Genomic DNA, 17935 nt, shown 5'->3' with positions numbered 1-17935 from the left:
AAATTAAATTATTTATATTAATAAATTGTACTTTAATACAGTAATTATTTTATATATAAGTATATTGACTATACAAAATAAAATGATGTAAAATCTAATTATTAATAGTACATTTAGATGATTATGTTGTAGATTATATTTAAAAAATTCTATTTTTATTTTATGTATCCATATTTAAATGATCCCTCGGTAGTGTTATAAATGACTCTTAATACTTTTTTATAAAAAAAAAATGCAAAGAAGAAGAGCACAATGGATATGATGTAAGGTCTTTTTTTCCTTCTTCCAGAAATAAAAAACAATAATAAATAATCCAGAGTCAATATGAACAATACTGTTGATGTACAGTAGAAAACAATCATAATTGATATTTTCCTTGTGTTGCGGTAGGAAATGAGGCAGCGACTGCACAGGAAGACTAAATAAGAGAAATAAAAGTTGAAAGGCTGATGGCAGCCAAAGAGAAAACATGTCGACCTGTCATCCTGATCAACATGATGAGTTCCTTCTTCTTCTTCTTCTGCAGGCTCCAGCATGTGTGGGGGTGAAAGGTCACTCCTCCACCTCCCCCGTGTCCCACTTGCTTTTGGGCTCCTGCCACCACTCGGACAGGAGGGACTCCTCGTAGTCGCCCACGCCCTCAAACTCTGCGTCGGGATGCTGTGCTCGGGAGGCGTCGGCGTGCTCGGGACTCACCTCGCCCTGCAGGACGGTGAGCGGTGAGTTTTATTTTCTTATGGTTTCCTGTTAGTCTAAGTGTCACCCTGTAAGCGGGGGCGGGGGCGGGGGGGGGATGACGCAGGGAAAGTTTATTGCGGCCAACACCTCCTGACCACATTCCACACGCCACTGACGGAAAGCAAGCCCCGCCCCCAACAAAACAACATTCTGCCTCTTTTACTCCTCAACCACAAACCTTTAACACTTTACTTTTTTTTTTAAGGAATAAAACCACAACCCTAAAGATGGCGTAAATCAGCTTTTTGGTTTTTTTTTCTCTATTCCTGTCAGGGAGGGGTCATATTTCAACTGCTAAGGAGCTCAATTTTTGCAGATGCAAATACTTTGCCCCAAATAACCTCAAGTCAGGCTTATTTTCTATTAGCTTATTTCAATGCTACATATGGCTGCTTTAACAGCGTTAGCCACGCGTTAGCCACGCTTATTTCAATGCTACGTATGGCTGCTTTAACAGTGTTAGCCACGCTTTAGCCACGCTTTAGCCACGCTTTAGCCACGCTTTAGCCACGCTTTAGCCACGCTTTAGCCACGCTTTAGCCACGCTTTAGCCACGCTTTAGCCACGCTTTAGCCACGCTTATTTCAATGCTACGTATGGCTGCTTTAACAGTGTTAGCCACGCTTTAGCCACGCTTATTTCAATGTTACGTATGACTGGTTTAACCGCGTTAGCCCCGCGTTAGCCACGCGTTAGCCACGCGTTAGCCACGCGTTAGCCACGCGTTAGCCACGCGTTAGCCACGCGTTAGCCACGCGTTAGCCACGCTTATTTAAATGCTACTTATGGCTGGTTTAACAGAGTTAGCCACGCGTTAGCCACGCTTATTTAAATGCTACTTATGGCTGGTTTAACAGAGTTAGCCACGCGTTAGCCACGCTTATTTAAATGCTACTTATGGCTGGTTTAACAGAGTTAGCCACGCGTTAGCCACGCGTTAGCCACGCGTTAGCCACGCGTTAGCCACGCGTTAGCCACACTTATTTAAATGCTACGTATGGCTGGTTTAACAGCGTTAGCCACGCGTTAGCCACGCGTTAGCCACGCGTTAGCCACGCGTTAGCCACGCGTTAGCCACGCGTTAGCCACGCGTTCAACACCGTTTAAACCTCATTTGTATAAAACATCAACAGCGCTTTGGAGACTAAAAAGCCACATTAAAAAAACGAAGCTATGGAAGCCCAATTGTGCCAAAATAAGATCCGGCCATCACTGGAATGAGATCCGGCTATTTGGGTCTGCGCTGTTGTAGAGCTCGGGATTGAAATATCTCGGGTTTTTTTTTTTTCTGACCGTGCCCCCGCCCCTCCACCGAGGTTCATAAAAATCACTTCTTTTGCAGCCCCGCCCTTCTAACAAACAAACACCTCCATAAAGCATTCTACTAAAACGTTGCGTTTACGAGCGGGCGCTGAGGTCAGAGCGGGCGGGTCATAGCGGGCCATAGCGGGCCTCGTCGTACCTCGTCGTCCGTTTGGAGATAGTTGAGCGCAAACTGCAGCATCTCCTTCTGCTTGGTGGTCTGCTTGAAATACCTCAGGGCCTCCTGTGGGGGGGAAAGGGGGACAAAAGAGAGCCGAAGTCACTCATGAGCGGCGACTCGCCACTTTCCAGACGACTCAAACGCTTAAAGTTTTAACGAGCTTTTATACGACGCCGCGCCGGTCTCTAATTAGTGCGCTGACACGATGTTAAAACTCACAGGCCGAGGCTGGAAGTCCTTCTCCTGGAGGCCCCACTGTTCCCGGTAGAAGCCGTAGTAGTCCACGTTCTGCCGCATCACCTGGTCGTCGGGGTCAAAGAGCATGTAGCTGGCGGCGCACGGGGCGGCGCTTTTTACGTCGTTGACTGCAAGGATAAACCAATCCGGTCAGAGCCGTGCGGGACGGAAGGACGGGCGTGCGCGGCGTCTTACGTTTGTAATAGGAGAACTGGAGGTAGTGGTACATGGTGGCCACAAACTTCTCCACGAAGAAGCCGCCCACGCTGGGGGTCAGACGCTCCTCGCAGCCCACCTTGCATTTTAGGGCCTCCAGGTACAAATCTGTCGGTTCACAATGAGTTGTCAGCCATATTGCTATACTGTGATGATGAAAATACTAATAATAGAACAAAAATAATTCTATATAATAATAATATAATAATTCAAAAAATATTTATTATATTAAAAAACACAGAAAAATGTGAAATGGCTATTTTTGATACTTTAAACTTTGTAATATGCCTTTCAGTCATTAAATGCATATATAATAATTCACATTTTTTTATTATTTATTATATTATTTATTATATTTTTTAAAAACACAGAAAAATGTGAAATGGCTATTTTTGATACTTTAAACTTTGTAATATACCTTTCAGTCATTAAACACATATATAATAATAATAATAATAATAATATAATTAAAAAAAAATATTATATTTAAAAAAAAAACACAGAAAAATGTGAAATGGCTATTTTTGATACTTTAAACTTTGTAATATGCCTTTAAGTCATTAAACGCATTGCATCTTGTCAAAGCGTCTTCCTGCTGGAAAATGTTGAGCCAATTGGTCCCACTTTACTTTACTTATGATGTGCTATAGCAGATCTTAATGCTAATAATAAATACATGGATGAATATTTGTACGGTGAAGGTCCGGCGTGCGTGTACTCTCGCCTGCCAAGGTGGGATAGAAATCCTTGAATTCCAAAATCTCGTAGGAGCCGTCGCATCCATCCAGACAGAGCCCGTAGACGTCCTGGTAGGAGGTGACGGCCTGCTCCATGTGGCGAGCGGCGCCGCTGAAGTCTCCGTTGTTGTAGAGCAACACGCTCTTCACAAACACACTCTGGGAAAACAACACAAACAATCCCAGTAATCCCAGTCCATCCCAGGAAACGACAAACTAGTCCGGGTCCGTACCTCGTAGGGCTGCTCCTCGTGGTCGATCAGATATTCGTCCACGTCCATCAGCGTCTTGTAGTACTTCATGTTTTTGGTCAGGGGGCCATCTTTGGGGTTCTTCTTGAGGAAGGTGTGGGCCGCCGACACCGCCTTCTCCAAGTTGTTGAGCTGGGGACCAAAAGCATCCCAGTGAACCACTTCTCCACCCATCCAATCAGGTCTCGGCGTTTCTCGCAGGTGACCAGACTCAGCTGGGATAGGCTCCATCATATCTCCCCCGCCATAGAAAACATTTCTTGCAGGTAAATAATTAGTACTACTACATGTCTACACTCCAAGATGCCCGCTACTCTCTGCAGTTAAGTCAATAACACTCTGCTAAATGTTTTTTTTGTTGTTGCTCCACTAGGAAGGTGCAGGTGTACCTAAAGAAGCGACCTGCGAGTGAGGCCACACCAGCCCAGGAGAATGGGGGGGTTGGACGTGGAGGTAACACTGCGAGACGTGGCACAGACTCAACTAATTGACTTACTAGAACTTTCCTAAGCCCATCACGCCTGTTCGAGATCCTGCTAACTTTAAAAAAAAAATACAAAAGTTGCAGCACATGCGCAGTTCTCACCTGGTAGTACGCATATTGAATGTATCGATAAGGGGCCCTTTTATCGAAGCTCTCCAGTAAATCCCTGCGGGGGTGTGCGAGTTTAAACACCGGGAAGTTCGCCTTGCACTTTTTCAAGCAAGCCGCCCTCAGCAGGATGTGGCGCACGACGCGGAGGCTGCCGTCCTCCTCCTTCTCCTTCTCCTTCTCCTCCACCGGCTCCCCGTCGTCTTTCCCCCGGCTCACGGCGCTACAGTTGCGGCCGCAGAACGTCTCGCTGTCCCGCAGCAGCCGGTGGAGCCTCAAGCTGAGCTCCAGGTACTTGACGCTCTCGGCCCAGTTGTGCGCCGCGTACTGCTCCAGCGCGTAGTTGTAAGCAGAGTCCAGCGGCATCACGTCCTTGGCGGGGAAACTCTTGAAGCTGTACTTCTCGTACTGGGCCTCCGCCACCGCCGACAGGAGGACAAGGAAGGCCAAAGCAGCCGCCGCAGCCGCCTCGCTGTGCGGGAGCATCGTCGCTCCGGGACGGGGGTCTCGTCTGGTTCCCTAAAAAGCACGTAGGCACCAGAAACTCACCATGCTAGAACTTACAATCTATGATATCCGGTGGAGGCTTTCGAAATAAAAACTCGTATGTTTTCCCTGCCGTATCAACTCAACGTTACGATTCCTTGCGATTATCTCTTAAATGTGTAATTAAAAGCTCACCGTTTTGTGGTGCTGACTTCGTATAAATACTACTGTAAATCAACGCGATTTACATTGAAAGAGCCTTTAATTCAATAACGGTTTTAATGGCAGACATTGGTTTCCGGTTTATGTCGTACTAGCCCCGTGTAGCTTGACTAAAGCAGCATGTCTGGAATACCCATTTGAACTCCACGGTCCGGAATGTTCTATTTACAATGGGGGTTATTTACGATTATATTAAAGTTGACGTTAATAAGGAGTTGATGATGAAAGTGTACATTTGCAACGAACTTTGGTTATTTATTCGTAACGTTGTGCCGACATTCCAAGCAATTTGACAGGTTGAGACATGTGGAAAACGGAACATTTCAGTTGCAAACGTTATTTAGGTGTCGTTCTATTACTTTTTTTTAGACTTAAGTGAACATTGCAGTGAGCTTGTGTATTTTGGTTTTAAACAAAATACGTCATCATATCGTCATACATTTTGGGGGGGGTGGGGGGGACTTGGGGAGTTGTGTTTATGTACACGTTAGCACAATTCCATTAAAAAGTGGGCGGGGTCTCAGGGGGCAGCACTCCTTCAGCAGCCACGAGAACCATCTTGAGGATAACGGAAAGAGGAACTTAGGATTTCTTTCAAAACAAAACACACAAGCTTATACCGAAATACGCCATAGTGGTATATTATAAGCAACGTATCCTATAGGATTGTGTACGTTAACGGAACTGGTAAGCATTTGTCTTTCATTTCACTCCTTTAATAGTAGTCGTCGTAAATGTTTTTAAATGTTGTGTATTGTTTTGATATTTGCAACCGGAACTAGTTTGTTCCGGCCTGTCCCCTTTACACAAATGTCCCTGACCGCAGTGGCGTCTCCCAGGTGGTTCCGTTTCAGCTCCATCGGCAGACTGGGCTGGCTGGGTCCGGCGTCTTGAGCCAAACGGTCCTCGGGATGTTTCCGCTGCTGCTGCTGCTGCTGCTCCTCCTCCTCCATGTCGTCGCCGTGGAGTGCAGCTCCGAGCCGATGGTGGACGTCGTCGTGGACAGGTACCACATGCCCAAACTTTGCCCGAGAGAGGTCCAAACCGAGGACTTTATCCGCTACCACTTCAACGGAACCTTCCACGCTGACGGCAAGACGTTTGACTCCAGGTGAAGTTTTATTTTATATTATTATTTGACTTTGGAAAAACGTTTTGTGTTTGACATTTGGCGTTTGTTTGTGGCACACACGTGCACTGTTTCAATTAAGCCAACTAGCAACAGCTGTCGTTAGCATTACTTCCGGGTTCGGCCAACACAAACTTTTACTAATTGCTGACGTCATTAGTGACGACTAATTGAGGTAATTAATTCACTTTGAGGCTTAACTTTGTGTGTTTTGACTAATCTGTGCCCAAATGACAGTATTTCCTCTGAAGGCGTTAATTTATACATTTGTCACTGATTGTGAGGAATGTATTGTTGGGAGGACTTTATTAGTAAATCTGCTGGGATAGGCTCCAGCTCCTTCACGTTGTACAGAATGTGGCCGGATAAGCTGTAATGTAATTTAATGGTCTGTTTAATGAACTTGTGTGCAGTCATGAGCGGGGCAAAGCCTTCATCAGTCAGGTGGGTCTGGGCCGCCTCCTCACGGGGATGGACCGCGGCCTGCAGGGCATGTGCGTTAACGAGCGCCGCAGGATCACCGTCCCACCGCACCTGGCCTACGGAAGCATAGGAACAGGTATTAGGAAATGTTCCTCCGCCACTTACTTTTCCCAACTTGAATCTCTGCTGTGTCTGTGCCACAAGGGGGCGTCATCCCACCGGACGCCGTGTTGGTGTACGACGTGCTCCTGCTGGACATATGGAACACGGAGGACAAGGTCGAGATCCGCACGCTAAGCAAACCCAAAACATGCTCCCGTGTTGCCATGGCGTCCGACTTTGTCCGTTATCATTACAACGGCACCCTGCTCTCCGGGCAAGCCTTTGACTCCAGGTGAGTATTTGTTACTGTAGTGTTTGTGTTCCTTAAACTAACTGGAGGTTGACTTCAGCCACGGTAGGAATGCAACCTACGACACCTACTTGGGCCAAGGGGATCTCATTGAGGGCATGGACCAGGGTCTGCTGGGAATGTGCGTCACAGAGAGACGTCTCATCATCGTCCCGCCATTCCTGGCCTACGGAGAGAAGGGACACGGTACGAGTTAACATTACATCACCATGGCAACAACTGTATTACTTTTGATGCTGCATTTGTTTGTCTATGGCTTCTTAATTATTGACAACTGAGACGAGCACCTACCTCCCACCAGGAAGTCTCGTGCCGCCGCAGGCCACGCTGGTGTTCGAGGTGCTGATGGTCGACCTGTTCAACCCCAAAGACGATCTCATCATGGAGGTCAAGGAGGTCCCCGAAGGCTGCATCCGCCGCACCGTCATCGGCGATTACATCCGCTACCACTACAACGGAACCTTCCAGGACGGCACCGCCTTCGACTCCAGGTCAGGATGCCACGCTCTGAATGGGGAAAAAAAACCCCAAAAAGTAGCGTGATGAAAATGGCCGATGTTGATGTGTTGGCAGCTACCAGAGGAACAGCACGTACAACACGTACGTGGGCATGGGCTACGTCATCAAAGGCATGGACCAAGCCCTGCAGGGCCTTTGCATGGGAGAGAAGAGGAGGGTGGTGGTGCCCCCTCACCTGGCGTACGGCGGCGATGGCGTCGGTGAGTTTACCCTAAAGGTCGCTTTTCTGAGGCTGGTTGGTTGTTTTGTCAAGCCCAAAATCTGGTATGGGGTTTGGGTGTCAGATGTTTCTGTAATTTAGTACTTTTTTTGTGTGTTTACCTTTTTATGCAAGTATTTGAAAAATAGGGTTAATCATGTCTTAATACAATATTTTACTAGTGTGTAAATAGTTTTAAGGTTTTCCGCCCCTGCATCTTACCTTCCAGGTGAGCTGATCCCTGGCTCGGCCGTGCTGGTCTTTGACATCCACGTCATCGACTTCCACAATCCCAACGACCCCGTCGATGTCCGAGTGACCCACAAGCCGCAGGAATGCGACGCCCGAAGCGAGGCCGACGACTGGTTGCGGTATCGCTACAACTGCTCCCTGATGGACGGCACCCTGCTGTACTCCTCGTGAGCGCCCTCTGATGTTCACTCTGCCACACTGCACCCTCCTCTTCTTCTTCCTCCTCCAGCATGGACGCACACTGCTACTTACTGGCTCCTTGGCTGACAGATTTACTTGAGGGAATCTTTACGTATCCATGACAACAGCACGTATGCCTGCATGACTCCAAGGTTTCCATACTCTCCAAGCGTCGGCTTCATTTTACTCTCTCTCTCTTTTAGAGACCAGTTTGACTCGCCCTCCGTCACCACGCTGGGAGCCAACCAGGTCATTGCGGGGCTGGAGCAGGGATTGATGGGCATGTGTGTGGGCGAGACCAGAGAGGTGGTCGTACCCCCCCACTGGGGCCACGGCGAAAATGGTGGTAAGATTATTATCACATTCATTTTTTAAAGCATCTGGAGTTTTTCCTTGATGTTGATGAATGATGTTACCTTCTTTATTTTGGGTCCATCAGCCGCCATCGTTCCCGGGAGCGCGGTGCTGTTCTTCCAGCTGGAGCTGGTGGAGCTGCGGAAAGGCGTCCCGGAAGGCTTCATGTTCGTGTGGCTGGGAGACAGCCCGGATCCGCTCTTCCCCGCCATGGACCTCAATGGTGACCATGAGGTTCCTTTGCAGGAGGTAAACACCTAATTGCATGTCCAAAATGCTCTGTAAAACCTAAATCATTGGGCCTTGGACTAAGTTGAGTTGTTAAAAGTGCTTGAATTTTCCTCTCCAGTTTTCAGCCTTCATCACGCTGCAGGTCCAGCAGGGCAACGGGCGCCTTCGGCCGGGAGTCCAAGCAGACGACATCATCCGGGACATGTTCAACAGTCAGGACCTCAACAAAGATGGCAAGATCGTCGCATCCGAAATAAAGCTTCAGTCTGACGGGGACTCACGACGGGACGAGTTGTGAAAAGATGGACGCTCGATGAGGTGATGTTACATTTTAATGTCAAACTGTGATGTAGAGCCACAAATGGAAAGCTAAAAGCCACTTAGTGAAAGGTTTGCCTAGTCAGAGCTCTTGCTAATATTCTGATCCTCGTAGCTAAAGAAGGCTAGCAAAATATTCCACTTTTTGATGTATTACTTGTATGGCGCGTGTGTACCTAATGTAGTGTCTAGTGTATGTATTGAGCCTGAAAGAACAACTGTAGTAACGGTGTCTGAAAGAATGTTTTATTTTGGTGAAAGACTAACAGTGCCAAGAGAACTCTTGTAAAAAAACACAAAACGGTATAACAAAGGTGACTGGCCAGAGTCTAAGAGGCTGAAATGACGTAAGTACGTTTTAGACACCTTAGTAGCACCGTGTTACTGACTAGAACGTAGTAGTAGTAGAATGTAGTAAAGACGTGGAAGACTGAACAGTATGCCATGTGAACAGTGCAAAGATGTCTTACCGTATGGTCCTGCCGAGTGTCCCTGTACGCAGCATCACTCTTTTTTTTTTTAGTAAAACAAGCATGGCGGATTCCTACTTGAACTTTTTGCGTGGAACTTCTCGCACCAAAGAACGTCCAGTGTCTTTGTCTTGTGTGGCGACGCCTCAGCTTCACTTGTTGCCGGTGAGGTAGAGCAGGACGGCGTTGGGGACGTCCATGGTCTCGTCCTTGACCAACACCACGTCGTAAGAGTCCAAGTACGACTGCTTCCTCTCCTCCACCTCAAAAGGAAAGAAGACAACCTGTTAAAGCCTTGATGCCACACCTCAAATAAAGACAACTACAAAACACTAATGTTGACTTTTGTGGTAAAACTGGTAAACTACTGTATTTCCTCAAATAGAAACAACCGTTCTAATCGTTAAAACCTAGGAGTAGACATGACATCTGTAAAGCTGAAGTTTAACAGAGTTCAAATTACTTACAAAACCTACCAAACTGAATAAAGAGAACCTATAAATATCAAACATTTTACATTTACTGTGGAAATGTATACAAAACTATCAACCAATTTCACTGGATTTAGACATTTACTTTAAAAATGTATTTTTAACTATGAAATAAGGAATAATCAAGGAAAACTACATTTTTTTAATTTTTGCCCCTCATTCCCAATCCTTGAATATGAAGCATAGAGCACGTATTTCCCTATTCGGTACATTCTAACGAGAGAAAACAAGTTGGTATGAGCTAGATGATAATGCATTGGGGAGGGGTACCTATTTTGATGCTAAACCCCCACTAGCTGTTAACCCCATTTATAAAACTGACCTGTGTACTAACCAGGAAACAGCCATATTGTCATTGTAGCATCTAACAAAAACTGTCGAGTCCCGTCTCAAGCGCTGTTGACAACGGGACAGACGGACTACTGGCTCAACAAGATGCTGCTGTACTGCAGCATCAAGATACTGGAAGTATTACATCAATGTACTCGTTAATGCATGATCATTGCATTGGTTGCTTTTTTTTTTTTTTTTAGGACATCCTAGTCAAAATAGTTACCCCCCCGACGTGCAACGTAAGCTAACTCATACCAACTTGTTTTGTGTCGTTAGAACACACAAGGGAAAGAAGTGTTTTATGTTTCAAATAAGGATTGTGGCTGATGGGCCTACTAAGCCTACAATGAATGAATCCTGATGTCAATACTACTTCAGTTGGTCTAGTTGTGGTCTCAGGGTGTGTGTGCTGTACCTTGTCGTTGAGGAAGCCAATCTTGAGGACGTTCTCGATGTTGTGCACGCCGTCCGCCATGGTCAGGTCGCCCAGGGAGTCTCCCAGCAGGAGGACGTTGGGTCGGGCACGTAGCTCCTGGAAATGACCCGTGTTGAGCAGGGCCCCTTCCCTTTTGTTGTAGGTGTGGATCAGCTCGCCCTTGAAGGCCTTCAGCACTCCCTGTGGGACGGGACGTCAACACAGGTGAATGCTGGCACCCTCCGCAGGGGGCACACGATGAATCCAGTGAAAGCGGTCGCACTCACATCCTCGTCAAAGTCCATGTAGTTGGAGAAGACCTTGACGTTGGAGTGGAAGACTCCGGCCTGGCGAATCACCTCCTCCAGGATGTCCCCGATGCCGGCGGAGAAGATGAGCAGAGGAATGCTGTGCTCGTACAGGTGGTCAAAGAACAGCTGGTAGCCTTCCCTGAAACACACGTGCACGACCACCAATCAATAATACACGCGTTTCACTACTTGGGGGGTCAATATTTAATACACACATTTCACTACTTGGGGCAAATATTTAACAACAATACATTTCACTATTTTGGGGTCAATATTTAACAACAATACATTTCACTACTTGGGGGTCAATATTTAACAATACATTTCACTATTTTGGGGTCAATATTTAACAACAATACATTTCACTACTTGGGGTCAATATTTAACAATACATTTCACTATTTTGGGGTCAATATTTAACAATACATTTCACTATTTTGGGGTCAATATTTAACAATACATTTCACTATTTTGGGGTCAATATTTAACAACAATACATTTCACTATTTTGGGGTCAATATTTAACAATACATTTCACTACTTGGGGTCAATATTTAACAAAGGCATAACCTTAAATATGCATATTTCTGGATATTCAACCATGAAAGGTCATTATTTATGAATTAATTTGATAAAAACCATGATGTAGCGAGGGACGACTTTACTTTTTAGCTATTTTATTTCCCATACTTCATTATTCTATTGTATTTCTACCTGTTTATTGTGCTGCTATTGAGATCAATAAAGTTCTATCTCATCTTTCCAAATTCATGTGTCTTATAAAAGAAAACTATTCTGGTGGCGTCAGCCATTCCGAGGTGAAGTCGAGCTTTCTGACCTGAGCATGGCGTCCGACTCTCTCACCACCACGGCCAGCAGGTCCTTCCTGATCTTCTGCTGCACCAGCAGCTCGTGAGCTTTGGTCCACCTGGTTTGTCAAACAGTACAATTAGCCGCAAATCGTCCTGCGCGGGAGACGGCGGCCGCGCTTCCGGCGACTCACCACTCCACCATGAGCGGCAGCTTCTCGTCTACCGATCTGGAGGAGTCGATCTCGATGGGGTAGTACGTGTTCAACAGCTCCTTCAACTGAGAGGAGAAACGCACTTAGAATGCCGGAGGGGGCATTTTGTGTCTTTGTCATACACTGATGCCAACTACTCAGTAAGAAAAGTAGCTATTGGCTGTCCTGGAAGTCGCTAGATGATGTCATCAGCTAATTTAGGACATTTTGGAAAAAGCATAACCTTTCATGACAGACAAAAGTGAGTAAAAACACCTTAATGGTGTTTACAACTACAAATAAACTGGTTTGTTCGTTTCAAATTGTCTATCACTTCATTAAAATAAAATAATGGTAATATTTTATCTTAGCTAGCACCCCAGATTAGCCTCCCACCTTAAGTGTTTATCCTGCAGTCAAATAAATATAGTATATTAACATTTAGATTGTTATTTAAGCTATATATATATTAAACAAGTGTTCCTACCTTGTCTTTACATTCTTGTGAGATGAGTTTGCTGTTGTCCAGAATATCTGCACATAAGAAGTGAAGAAAATGACATTACAGCGCTAACATATACTACGTTATATACTGTATACATGGTCCATGCACTTACTATGACAGGTGGGACACCTTTTCCCGTTGTATGCGAATCTTGTTAAAGTCATGTCAAAGTCTGAGATGACCTGTCAGAAAATACAGTTAGTAAAAACAAGAAGTACACCTGTATGCACACCTGTACATCACATCTAATCAGAGCTAACACAACCGCCATTTTAAGATTGAGCAACGTGACACGTGTTTTACAAGCCCCAATAATAAACATATTATTGAAGTAATACCCCCAAATGTCTTAATAAACTGACTTTATTAGCTTGGAAGAGGCAAACGTTGTGCATTGGATCCATTAGATATGGAGAGCCAGGTGTACCTCATGAAATGTAATGTCGTATTCGGTGAACGCTACTGACCTGCAAAGTGTTGGAGCCGGCCTTCAGCATGGACTGGAGGATCTCTTCCACCTTCTGAGGGTCCCTCATCAACACCGAGGGATTGGACAGCTCGGAAATCTGAAGAGAAACGTCCACTATTCGCTTGAGACGGAGAGCTAGCGAGTTGGCTAGTTTGCCAACCAGACAGTTAGCAACAGAAACGTTTATATTTACATTTACTTTACACATTTATAAAAACAACAACAAGTCAGTCTTTCTATAACAAGTAGCAGTTTTAACGCAGCGGCTACGTCAATACGTAACAAGCTAGCAGTACAGCCGCAGCAAGCTAGCTAGGTTTGGGGCTAGCATGCTAAGCAAGTTCGATTTAATGCGCGACATAACTCAAAATAACTCAGTTATTACGTAATATATAGTACACGTAACAACTATTTTTTTTACCATTTCCAGGAAATGTATGTAGACGACCAAGACAGTTTATATTGGCAGAAAACGTGTCATCGGTTGTCCTCGACAGTCACTTCAGCTGTGTGGAAGACTTGCCCGGCTGCCTTCGAGTGTCATCCACAAGTGTAGGAACATTGAAAACTCAATTTCAACATTCAACTATTGAAAGGATAACACGTTGCAACGTTATAAATTACAGGTAAAGACGAATGGCCAGTGAAATATTAACAAAGAGAAATAGTTTATCAAACCCGGGTAATGGCTGTGGAGCGAACAGATGTGAGACACTCATATTAACGAGGCCTTGTGTTGACACTGAAAGCAGCACGTCGTTACGTTTTGCGTAACTTTGGGGCGGGAACATTGACCTGTGCTCCTCTCCGACAAGCAACAGCGACTAATAAAAGTTTCCGCGAATGGGTTAATTTTTTTCTTATTGAATATAGTTAATAGTTTTTACCTTGACATGTTTTGACTATCACCTGAAATTAAATCTATAGCTTCCACTTATGTGGAGCATGGAGATGATCCAATAACTGCAAGCTTTTCAAAACAACACATTTCCTAAGTTTGCTGATGTCTTTATTTTCAAGTCTCTTTGGAGGGGAAGCACACATTGAGCATCTCTAAACATAAATATACACCCAGTGAGCTGGGAGTGAGGAACAATTAACACTGGGAGGGGGGGAACAAACAGCATATCACAGTAAAATATTCTCAGCTGAGCCCCAAATGTTTAACTTAAACAGGAAACGTTTGCAGCAAATTAAACCCCACCCCCCATTAAGATGACAGAAAAAAGTGCTCTTTCTGTTGCTGTTGGACTTTGCACATATTTTTTTTTGAATGGGAGGAATTGCTTTGCAAAGTGCAAAATGAAAGGAATGACGAGGAAATTTTAATTTAAGACAAATCTTATCTCTTTGAGAAAAATAATAAATACTGTACACTGTGGGAGGCTGTGCTCTAACTAAAACCAAGCTAGTCTACCGGGAGGATCGAACGACGTGCGTTTGGTAGCGTAGGCTGCGCAGAAGCAAGCGAGACGGTTATGGCACTAAAGAGCTGGCGTGCTTGCATGAAGAGATTGTCACAGTGTTTACGAATGGAATGAAGCCTCGTCGGGAATTGCGTGTTGTTGGATCGCCGGAATTTTAGCGAGGTCATCCCGCTTCCTGGAGCGGGCATACTACGTAGGAATGTCAAATATATAATCATAAACAGCTTTATATTATTTATGTACAAACACATATTTCAACGTTGCCGCTCTTACGCTCGTGTTTACATTCAGTAAATCCATTCTCACACGCGCACACACACACGGCTTCATGGCTTGCTAAAGAGTCGCCGACACCACGACACAGCACGATGGCACAGCGTTCAGTTTGGTGAGAACCACAAAGAGACTGCGGTGTGTTAGGCGTGTACGAATGGCGGTCCAGGCTGGTGATGAAGGAGATTATGCTGATAACAGGAAAAAACGTGTGAGTCAGGCAGGCAACAAGACAGGATGAATTGGAGAGAAAGCAGATTCTATAAAACCTCCTTCCCATCCAGATTGTAAATCCAGAATATCCAACCTGTACAATCCAACTTGTTGTAGCCTTTTGTTGAGCTACTGTTAAGGTGCTGCCAACTGATTGGTCGAGAGAGAAATGTCACTTCCTTGTTAGAGTGGGTTGTAAGAAAGAAAAAGAGCCTAATCAAGTGTAATGAGTCCACAAACGTCAGCGGGTGGATTGGCGAGGATGACGCCGCGGCTCAGCACTCGATCTGCGACTGCAGCTGGCGCCGCAGGGTAAGCGTGCGCCGATGCAGCTGCTGCATCTGCTGCATGCGGTCCCGCTGGCGTGCCAGGTTCTGCGGCATGGGGTAGCGCTGGCAGCCGTACAGGAAGCGGTAAGGGATGCGCACGTGGCAGGCGGTGGCCCGGCAGCGCGGCTGCGGCATGGGCGGGAGCAGCATCCAGCGCTTCCTCTCGGCGCAGTAGCGGTACGCCTCCTTGCGGTACTGCTTGTCCACGTCGTCGCTGTTCTTCCAGCCGCCGATGATGAAGACGTCCTCGTCGAAGTGGCAGATGGCGGCGCCCTCGATGCTGGTCACCTCCGGCGGCAGGCTCTCCAGGATCTCATCGGAGATGCGAGCGCTGATCTTCTGCCGCGCGACCTCGTCCCGCACGCCGTAGCTCTTGGGGCAGCAGGAGGCGGTGTGGTAGAAGTTGGTGGCAGCCACGGCCATCTGGAAGACGCAGTAGTTGTCGATGAGGGGCAGAGATTCCACATCCTGCCACTGGTGGCTGTCCGTGTCGTAGCGGGTGGTCACCGTCTTCAGTCCGTCATCTTTGTCCGTGTCGACGGGCGTGCGCGCGGTGACGTAGACATAGCGGTCCTCCACACTCACTGCCTTCACATCTCGCAGGATTTTGGGGGCGGATTCCAGGTTGTGCCACTTGTCCTGCTCGGGCTCGTAGACGCTAACGTCCTTGAAGCCCGGGCTAAAGTTCCCGTGGCCACCAATGCTGTACAAGATGTCCTTGATGCAGGTGAGGCCGAAGGAGTGCTTGCGTGTGGTCAGGTTGCTCACCTGCTCCCAGGTGTTACGGTTCGGGTTGTAGCGCTCCACAGTCTTAGCGAAGCCCGGTTCCATGGACCCGGCCACGTAGACGTGGGACTCTGTGGCGGCGATGGCGTGGCCGTCCAGGTGGTTGTGGATGTGCGGCAGGTTGACCCAGCGGTCCTCGTAGATGAAGTAGCCCACGCACTCACTCAGGTAGTCGCCACCCTCGGACACGCCCCCCACCACCATGATGACATCCATGTTCTGGCCAAAGCGGGGCTGAAAGGACGCCATGTGGGACGACCAGAACTCCATATCGGCCGACTTGAGGTTCTCGAATCGTATAGCGTGGCCTTCCACTGCCTCCGACACCAGGCGCAGGCAGGCCTCGTTGGCGGCCACCAGCCGCTCGTTCTTCACCACCCTGGTCAGGTAGGTGGGCTTGATCTGTGGCAGTCTCAGCAGGCGGAAGAGCTCCTCAAAGTAGCCGCTGCGCTCCTCCGGGTGCTTCTGAACCCACTTCACCACCGCCTCAAAGAGCACCTCCTCAGAGTCCACCGTGATCTCGGCGTCCGACAGCCAGTTGCGCACCAAGTGGTAGGGCAGCGTGTAGAACTCCTCATCCTGGATCACCTTGTAGAAGTTGCGGCGGATCATGTCGGCAGCGCGCAGAGCCAGTTGGTCCAGAGTATACATGTGGGCCAGGCTGTGGACCGCCACGCAGTTGGTGAGGCTCAGCTTCTTCTTCAGGAACTCACCGCAGAAATCCTTCAACTGTACCAGCAGGAACCTAACAAGGGATGAAGGAGATCAGGAACTTTAGATAATCTTTCCAAATGTTGGAATAACAAGGTTCAAAATGGTACCTGTCCGCCAGCTCCAGAACTTCATGCACGTTGCAGGTGCTGACTCGTATCTCTCCGGTGTACATGTACTGGATGACGCTCTCCACTGTCTCCGGGTCGAGCCCCATCTCAGAGCTCCACTCCTTCATCTCCACACGGCCGGACAGCGACTCGCAGAACTGACCTCCAAGCAGCGGCGTGAAGTAGTCGGTGGCCGCCGCCAGCACAGACCTGTGGGCCGCATACTCGCACGTCTGGATGGCCCCGGCGGCGGCGCCGCTGCTGAATGCCAGCGTCACGTCGCAGAACATGCCCTGCTTCCTCTGCTCGTTCTGCCGCCGCGAGAGCTCCGAGCAGTGAGAGGACGACGTGAAGTCCTCGGCCTCTTCCGCGTCGCCGTCCGCGGCGAGAGAGCTCGGCGAGCCGCTGACGCCGCACCCAGTCCCGCCACCTCCACCGCTGCTGCTGCTGCTGCTGCTGCTACTCCGGGTGGAGTCATCCGGGTTGGGAGCCGCAGCTGCCATTCTGCCGCCGGAGTTGACGGTGAGCAAAGGGAGGAAAGGAAGGCAAGTGGCGACGGGAATCAGGAGACGTAGGGAGTCAAACCAGAGCGCCACATTGAAGCGCCTTTCGCACTCCGTCCTCCATTTCCGGAAGTTGGGCACCGTGGGACTGCTAGGCTACCAACTAGCTTAAAACAGCGCAGAACCGATACAAAAACTACAATGACGATTATATAACGATTCATAAAGATATATACATATATAAGATGTCAATGGCATTTTTTTATCTCCATGGCAACAATCCAAGATTGCATGACGCATTTTTTAAGCACGAGAAGTCCTTAGCCTTCGACGACATTTTAACGGCCATTTTCCCCGAAATGTTTTTTTTTCTGGTATTTTTTTTATCTAAACGCGTGATTGATACACTATTCTAATTAAATACACTAGTTCCGTCAGTACTTACGTTTCTTGTCAGCGTTCGAACACATTAAACAAAACCGGAAATTACCCATCACAACAAAACGGACTTCGCTTCAGTCCGTGCTGACAGAAATGCACATGCGCAGTAAGGGAAAGGTATCAACGCCTATGACGTCAGCAGATGACTTCCGCCTTCGTCAACTGC

General features: G+C 47.3%; 4 protein-coding genes and 1 long non-coding RNA gene across 7 annotated transcripts; 1 reads left to right on the top strand and 4 right to left on the bottom strand.

The window, feature by feature from the left end:
- Positions 1–268: 268 nt before the first annotated feature.
- Positions 269–4762, bottom strand: p3h4 (prolyl 3-hydroxylase family member 4 (inactive)). Its single transcript, XM_058049367.2, has 7 exons — positions 4249–4762; positions 3645–3794; positions 3399–3570; positions 2654–2782; positions 2441–2586; positions 2201–2284; positions 269–702 (listed from the first exon to the last, which is right to left on the bottom strand). The coding sequence occupies exons 1-7, from the start codon at positions 4738–4740 to the stop codon at positions 553–555; spliced, it is 1323 nt and encodes a 440-aa protein (XP_057905350.2). The 5' UTR covers positions 4741–4762; the 3' UTR covers positions 269–552.
- Positions 4459–9776, top strand: LOC131103256 (peptidyl-prolyl cis-trans isomerase FKBP10-like). Its single transcript, XM_078797384.1, has 12 exons — positions 4459–4545; positions 5802–6073; positions 6505–6650; positions 6719–6908; positions 6967–7112; positions 7228–7417; positions 7500–7645; positions 7874–8063; positions 8280–8422; positions 8516–8679; positions 8780–8979; positions 9503–9776. Exons 2-11 carry the CDS (start codon positions 5874–5876, stop codon positions 8957–8959), a joined length of 1695 nt encoding a protein of 564 aa, XP_078653510.1. The 5' UTR covers positions 4459–4545; positions 5802–5873; the 3' UTR covers positions 8960–8979; positions 9503–9776.
- On the bottom strand, positions 6266–8243 carry LOC144901893 (uncharacterized). Of its 3 annotated transcripts, XR_013630039.1 has the most exons (5): positions 7867–8243; positions 7531–7706; positions 7218–7431; positions 6998–7092; positions 6266–6630 (listed from the first exon to the last, which is right to left on the bottom strand). It is a non-coding gene; the product is annotated as an uncharacterized LOC144901893 (long non-coding RNA). The 3 variants fall into 3 exon arrangements; XR_013630037.1 differs by having other exon boundaries at positions 6266–7092; XR_013630038.1 differs by lacking the exon at positions 7531–7706 and having other exon boundaries at positions 6266–7092.
- Positions 9214–13562, bottom strand: LOC131103258 (7-methylguanosine phosphate-specific 5'-nucleotidase-like). Its single transcript, XM_058049368.2, has 9 exons — positions 13398–13562; positions 12975–13073; positions 12620–12689; positions 12490–12536; positions 12003–12088; positions 11838–11927; positions 10976–11138; positions 10689–10889; positions 9214–9712 (listed from the first exon to the last, which is right to left on the bottom strand). Exons 1-9 carry the CDS (start codon positions 13398–13400, stop codon positions 9602–9604), a joined length of 870 nt encoding a protein of 289 aa, XP_057905351.2. The 5' UTR covers positions 13401–13562; the 3' UTR covers positions 9214–9601.
- Positions 13563–13963: 401 nt separating this feature from the next.
- On the bottom strand, positions 13964–17888 carry klhl11 (kelch-like family member 11). The gene is made up of 2 exons (XM_058049363.2): positions 16826–17888; positions 13964–16749 (listed from the first exon to the last, which is right to left on the bottom strand). The coding sequence occupies exons 1-2, from the start codon at positions 17326–17328 to the stop codon at positions 15165–15167; spliced, it is 2088 nt and encodes a 695-aa protein (XP_057905346.2). The 5' UTR covers positions 17329–17888; the 3' UTR covers positions 13964–15164.
- Between the last annotated feature and the right edge of the window lie 47 nt (positions 17889–17935).

This window comes from Doryrhamphus excisus, linkage group LG16 (genome assembly GCF_037039965.1).
Source record: "Doryrhamphus excisus strain RoL-2023G ecotype Guam linkage group LG16, RoL_Dexc_Guam_v1.1, whole genome shotgun sequence".
Lineage (NCBI taxonomy): Eukaryota > Metazoa > Chordata > Actinopteri > Syngnathiformes > Syngnathidae > Doryrhamphus > Doryrhamphus excisus.
Note: the sequence above shows the minus strand (reverse complement) of the source record. Positions and strands in the feature narration are given on the sequence as shown.